At 54.6% G+C, this 6,883-nt stretch overlaps 1 protein-coding gene across 3 annotated transcripts in view; it reads left to right on the top strand.

The window, feature by feature from the left end:
* The first annotated feature begins 5,356 nt into the window (after positions 1-5,356).
* CLSTN1 (calsyntenin 1) overlaps positions 5,357-6,883 on the top strand; it is a 91,879-nt gene continuing 90,352 nt past the window's right edge. For 2 of the 3 annotated variants that reach the window (XM_032758847.2, XM_032758848.2), the window contains exon 1: positions 5,357-6,245. In XM_032758847.2, the coding sequence (XP_032614738.1) occupies positions 6,155-6,245 (91 nt within the window). In that variant the 5' untranslated portion in view covers positions 5,357-6,154. The remainder of the gene's footprint in view (positions 6,246-6,883) is intronic. The other variant, XM_032758845.2, reaches the window with a different exon arrangement.

Genomic DNA, 6,883 nt, shown 5'->3' with positions numbered 1-6,883 from the left:
GGAGGTTGCAGTGAACCGACATCACGCCACTGTGCTCCGGCATGGCCAAATGGCCAACAGAGCGAGACAAAAAAAAAAAAAAAAAAAGAGACTTCACTGCAGCATTCTGTAAAAACAAAAAATTGGAAACGACCCGTCAACAGGGGAAAAATATTCCTCAATAAGGGGCACTGATTAAATAAACTCTGGTAAGTCCAGGCGGGACAGCACTATGAAGCTAGGAAAACAAATGCTGAGCCGGGTGTGGGGGTTGCACACCTGAAGTCCCAGTGAGTCAGGAGGCTGAGGCAGGAGGATCGCTTGAGCCCAGGATTTCGAGGCTGCGGTGAGCTATGATCAATGATCACCACTGTACTCCAGCCTGGGTGACGGAACAAGACCCTGTTTTTTTGTTTTTTGTTTTTTGTTTTTTAAAAAAAAGACTGCATGTGCTACATACTGCAATGGAGTGATTTCCAGGATGTTTTATGAAGTAAAAAAGGCAAGATACAGAGTAGCAGGTATGATTTTCTGCCTTTTAGCTAAGAAAAGGGAAAGACATATATACAACTATTTGCTTGTACTTAAAAAAAAAACACAATGGAAAGATAAACTAAAAATAGAAGAAATGGTAACCCATAAAGGAAGGAGGATATAGGGAGGAGGAAACAGGAATAGATCTAGATTTCTCTGAACAGCCTGCTTTCTAGATACAACTTTGGAGCCATGGAAAAATATATATATATATATATATTTTATTTTATTTTATTTTTTGAGACAGAGTTTCACTCTGTCACCCAGGCTGGAGTGCAGTGGCACGATCTTGGCTCACTGCAAGCTCTGCCTCCCGGGTTCATGCCATTCTCCCGCCTCAGCCTCCCAAGTAGCTGGGACTACAGGCGCCCACCACCACACCCGGCTAATTTTTTGTATTTTTAGTAGAGATGGGGTTTCACCGTGTTAGCCAGGATGGTCCCCATCTCCTGACCTTGTGATCCGCCCGCCTCAGCCTCCGAAAGTGCTGGGATTACAGGCGTGAGCAACTGCACCCGGTCCCTATTTTTTTTATTTTTTTATTTTTTTAGACAGAGTCTCGCTCTGTCACCCAGGCTGGAGTGCAGTTGGCTCCTGTAACCTCTGCCTCCCGAGTTCAAGCGATCCTCCTGCCTCAGTCTCCCGAGTAGCTGGGATTACAGGCAACTGCCGGGCTAATTTTTTTTTTTTTTTTGAGATGGAGTCTCGCTCAGGATGGAGTGCAGTGGTGCGATCTTGGCTCACTACAATCTCTGCCTCCTGGGGTTCAAGTGATTCTCCTGCCTCAGCCTCCTGAGTAGTAGCTGGGACTACAGGTGCCCGCCACCACGCCTGGTTAATTTTTGTATTTTTAGTAGAGACTAAACTTGGGGTTTTGCCAAGTTGGCCACGCTGGTCTCAAACTCCTGACCTCTGGTGATCTGCCTGCTTTGGCCTTTTTTTTTTTTTTGTATTTTTAGTAGAGACCAGGTTTTGCAATGTTGGCCAGGCTGGTCTCAAACTCCAGACCTCAAATGATCTGCCCGCCTTGGCCTCCCAAAGTGCTGGGATTATAGGCATGAGCCACCGCGCCCAGCCCAATATTTAATATACTATAAAGCAAAATTAAATTGAAATTTTACCAAAAAGGAAGAAAGTGGACAGAAATGGGTTTGCACCATTCTGCCCAACCAGAGTCCTTGCTCCTAAGCACAGAATCATTTTCCTTCTCGTTAATTATCCCTTTTAACAGCAACGAAATGACCTGGCGGGCCCACGAGAACACAGAGATGGGGCCACACCTTGTACTTTCTGGGGTTCCGAGGGGGACCCTCGTGGTGGTTCCGGGTGCTGTGGTTCTTTCAGTAAAGAACTTCCAGGAGTTTCTAATCAGCTGCTTTCATCAAGATTCTCATAGCCTTCTCCTGCTGCTGCCTTCAAGTGGGTTTGTTCCCGAGCACGTTATTAGGAAAGCGGCTATAATTGCTTACCTGCCTCCGGCTCCGCTCCACAAACACCCGCCAAGCCCACACTCTGCAAAACAGTAATAACATGCCCGTCTGAGAATGGCTCCGTGGCTCCGCATCGCCACATTGCTGGCTAAGAGCGTTCCTGCATGTGATCTCATTTCATCCTCACCGCAACTCCGGGCCTGGGAACTCGTGTCCCCAGTGAGGAGGTCCAGGCTTGAGATCGGCCTCAATAGTCGGAGGTGGCAAAGCCAGGGCTTGCTCGAAGCCCCACCTTCTCACTGTTGGGGAGCAGGCTGGCTCCAAGCTGTGGAATCCTGTGCAGGGGTTATTTTGGTATCTGTGGGGTAATTTCACACTGAGGCTAAGGCACCGTTTTGGGTTCAGATGGACATGAAATTGAATCTCAGGGATCCAACTTTCTAGCAATGTACTCTGGAGCAAATTTGGTATTTTCCTCATCTGAAAAATAGGAACAATAAAAGTACCTTTTTTTCTTTTTTTTTTTGGAGTTGGAGTCTTGCTCTGTCACCCAAGTTTCAGTGCAGTGGCGCCATTTCGGCTCACTGCAACTTCTGCCTCCCAGGTTCAAGTGATTCTCCTGCCTCAGCCTCCCAAGTAGCTGGGATTACAGGCACCCACCACCATGCTTGGCTGATTTTTGTATTTTTAGTAGAGACAAAGTTTTGCCACGTTGGCCAGGCTGGTCTCAAACTCCTGGCCTCAAGTGGTCTGCCCACCTCAGCCTCCCAAAGTGCTGGGATTACAGGCATGAGCCACTGTGCCTGGCCAAAAGTACCTTCTGGAAAGTGTTGCTGGAGTTACAGATGATATGTTATTGTGATATGGTATCAGCAACAGTCATCTCAGAAGGTGCAGCATCTTGGAAAATTTTCTTGTGTCTGCTTCATCTACTGTCTCAGATAGATTCACTATACATTCAAAAGTACAGATCTTCCTCCACCAGCTAACAAAGCTACCTTCTTATCCTCAAGTCTGTTCCCAGTTCAGGGCGGGCCTGGGTGATGCCTCATTCCCCATGGCTCCAGGGCCTCTGATGCTGCCACTTTGTCAGTGGCTGGCTCAGCTCAGGCAAGGCCCCTCTCCCAGCTAACCATAGCATAAGCCTGAATCGATCCCCATCTCAGGGCCATTTGGAGGATTAACTAATCCATCATGGGGGAAACCTTTGAAATGTGCCAGTGTGGCCGAGGCTATTGTCAGGCAGAGAAACTGAGTTTACTGGTTCCCCCGTTGCCGAGACTTTCAAGCTGAGGCTTGCGGCCGGACTCACTCTCATGTGGGTGAAATCCCAGCAGGTGCAGATTGCACTGAGCTCACCAAGCCGTCTATCTGCCCCACCTGACGCTGGATCTTTTTGATCTATCTCTGTTTCTTTAGGGGACAGTAAGGGTGAGAAGATAAAGGGATCAGGATTCCAGACGCTGAAGAGCTTTTGTTTGTGTTTTGAATAGAACTGAACACATTAAATTTCCCCTCTTGGCATCATCAGTCTATGGACTGAAAACATAGTTCTGAGATTACACCTTTCTGATTTTATGTTTTGCAAATCTCGAAGGTCCCTGGAAATCTACAGGGTACATCTTTTTTCACCCTCTGAGATGTGATCTCTAATAATAAAACCTAACTCAGCAATTCATTGAGTTCATCACTATTTATTGAGTACCTACTGTGTTCGCTGGTATACTAGAAGCACAGAAGCCTTCTTCTTAAAGGGAAAAGGAAACTCGTGTATCTAGAAATACCAGGCTCTATGTGGCACTTTCATTTATTTGCCACATAGAGCCTGGTATTTCTAGATCTATATGGCATCATTTCATTTAATTCTCACAACTCTAAGAAGTAGATATTGTTCCATTTCACAGGTGAGGAAAGAGATTCTGAAAGTTCCATAACCTGTCCAAGGTCGTTTGCATTCGCAGAGGCCAGCACTGAAGTCCAGTCCTGTCTGACTAGACCATCTGGGTCCTTCCCACTAGAATACAGTGGGGAGGAGAAAAGGACACTGATGGATTAGTCAGTTGACAGCACAGGCAGCAGATTATAAAGCTGAACTGTTTGGTTAGAGCATCTGGGGGCTGGAGAGGGAGGGCTGGCAGGAGGACTTCCTGAAGGAGACAGCCCAGAAGCTCCTTGTAAGGACCTGAGGCTCGGGTACGGGTGGAGGAGGAAGTGTGATGTTGGCCCTGGGAGGGGAATGAATAAGAGGAGACAGTGGCAGACAGCATGCCCTGAGGTCAGCTGGGTGGAGGATGGGAAGCCCGGCAGAGATGTCTGGACCTGATGAGGTGGCAGCAGGGAGGCACTCAGTGAGTTTATAACTCCAGGAGGGGCAGAAGCAATGGCAACACCCATGGAGTCACCAGGGGAGAGGATGACTCAAAGCCTTGGCTGGAAGGAGTGGTGGGTGTGGCTTGGAGCCTGCCCGGGCCAGGCAGGTGCTTTGGGAAGGGTCCAGCCAAGGAGAGTCCGGTCCCTCAACCCAGGGGAGGGGGAGCAGGGGAAGGAAGGAGAGACATTAGCGAGGTGGAATCTGTAGGCTCTGGTGCAGGACGCTTACAGGGAACAAGGCTCAGGGAGTTGGATTCTAGATTGCTTTTGAAGCCTTCCCCAGGTCACATCACACCGCTGTTCCCAGCCGTTCCAGGTCTTCCTGTTGACTGTAGGATCAAGTCCATTCCCCCAATCTGACCTCAATCTACATTTTTGGGCTCTTTGCCCACTAGTCTCCTAAATAAGTCCTCTGCGCCCCACAAACCAGCCTTCTCCACCCCCACCTGGAGCAATGACGTTCATGGATAGCTCCTCCAGCAGTCTCAAAAAATGAACATTTCAGGGTTCCACTTTTTGCTGTTGGTGTCCCCCTAATGCGAACATCCTGTCCTTGAGGGCTGATTCTTTTTACAATAGTTGTCCCAACGGGGGAAGTCATTGCACCTTTCTGACTTAGTTTCCTTATCTGCAAAATGGAGCCAATAGTGTCTCATAGGGTACAATGCCTGCACACACGCCCATCCACAGCTGTTCCAGGCCTTTCCTCCACTGCGGGGGGTGCCAGGGGTCCAGAGGAGAGGAGGAGGGGGCCGCTGGACGCTGGGAAAATGGGAGGATCCCAAGATCCCTGTAGGGATACACGGTAGAGGGGGAGGGCTTCTCTGTCCTCTCTATCCATTCGGACCTCCGCATTTCTAAGAACCAGCATCGCACCATGTCACTGAGAAAGAGCGCGCACACCAGCCGCCTTTAGAAAGTCACAAATAGATTCCTTCAGTGAATTCAGGACAGACTCCCTGGGGGAAGGTTCCGGGGCGGGAGCCGGGGCGGGTAGTGCTGCGTGGCCCTTAACTGTTTACCAGGCGCGTTTCGCTGACCTCGTCTCCTGAACCCCCTTTCGTGACCCCTCTCATCACCTCTACTGGGGAGACGAGGACCCCGAGGTTCTGGGGGGCGACGCGACCTGCCCGAAGTGACAAGGGTCCTGGGCCGCACTCCCCGCCGGGGTCTGCGCTCCTCGGCGGAGCGGGTGGGAAGGATGAGTCCTCGGGGTGGAGAAGGAGGCGCGGGTCCCCGGGTACCGCTCACCCGGCCTTAGGAGCCCGGGAGCGCGCGTAGGGACGCGGAGTTGAGGCTCTCCATCTGCGGCCGGGGAAAGGGATACAGTCCCCCGGGCCCCTCCCGGCCGCGCGGAACCCACCCCAGGCGCGTCCCCGCGGGCGCGCGCTCCAGGCGGGGTCGACGGGCTCGGAGGCACGCGCCCGCTGCCGGGTCCGCCGCGCGCGCTCCCTCCGCTCCCCTCCCCCGCCCCTCCCGGGCCCGCGCGCTCCCCGGGTCCGCCGCGCGCGCGCTTCGCGTCACTCCCCATCCCCGCCTCTCCCGCCGCCACCCCGCCCCCGGCCGGGTACCCTCGCCGGACCCGAGAGAGAGCGCCGCCGCCATCTTAGTTGCTGCCGCTGCCTCCAGCAAGGCGCTGCTCCGAGGCGGGGAGGGCGCCGCGTCCCGAGCGCGCGGCCCAGCGTCACGGCGGCGGCGGCGGCTCTTCCTTGGACCCCCGGAGCTCGCCGCGCCGCGGAGCAGCCGGCCCCAGGCCCCTAGAGCCCCAAGAGCCCCGAGAGCTCCGAGAGCTCCGCTCGGCGTCCCGCGCGCCTCCCTGCCGCTCCCGCCCCGGGCTGGCGATGCTGCGCCGCCCCGCGCCCGCGCTGGCCCCGGCCGCCCGGCTGCTGCTGGCCGGGCTGCTGTGCGGCGGCGGGGTCTGGGCCGCGCGAGGTAAGCCCCGGGGCTGGGCCGGGCCGCTGGGTCGGTGCGGGATTCGGGTCCCGGTGCGGGGATTCGGTTCCGGGTGCGGGAGTAGGGACGGATGCCGGGATTCGAGCCGGGTTCGGGGAGTCGGGTCCGAGCGCAGGGAGCCGGGGCAGGGCGTGGGGTTCAGGTTAGCGGTCGGGCTCGCGGAGCCGGGGCCAGGGCGCAGGAGACTGGGCGCGCGCTGCAGGCGTCCCGGGGAAGCCAGGCTCCGTCCCGGGCGGGGCACCTGGGCCTGGGCCGCCCCCACTGCAGCCCATGGTGGTGGCTGCGCTGATTTGGGGGGACGTGCAGACGGGCCGAAGGGTCAGTCCGCCCTGCTCAGCGGCGCACGCAGGCTAGGGCTGCACCCCTGGGTGAGATGCTGTGTGTACGTGTGCTCAGATGTGCATCAGGCGGGGGGTGCACGCACAGTTTTGGTGTGTGCTTACATAAGAGCCCACTCCTCCGCATCCCGTTTCCAAGATCCCGATTCTCTGTTGCTGCACCGCGGACACCACGATTTCGCCCCTTTCCGCCTCCTCCCAGGGTCCTTCAGACGTTGCCTGTTTCCAGTGGAGCCGAGGCTGAAACTTCGTGCTTCCCTCCCACCTTTTCACCCAAAG

The sequence above is a fragment of the Hylobates moloch genome, unplaced genomic scaffold (assembly GCF_009828535.3).
Source record: "Hylobates moloch isolate HMO894 unplaced genomic scaffold, HMol_V3 SCAFFOLD_9, whole genome shotgun sequence".
In the NCBI taxonomy this organism is placed as follows: domain Eukaryota; kingdom Metazoa; phylum Chordata; class Mammalia; order Primates; family Hylobatidae; genus Hylobates; species Hylobates moloch.
This window is presented reverse-complemented; position numbering and strand designations above follow the sequence as displayed.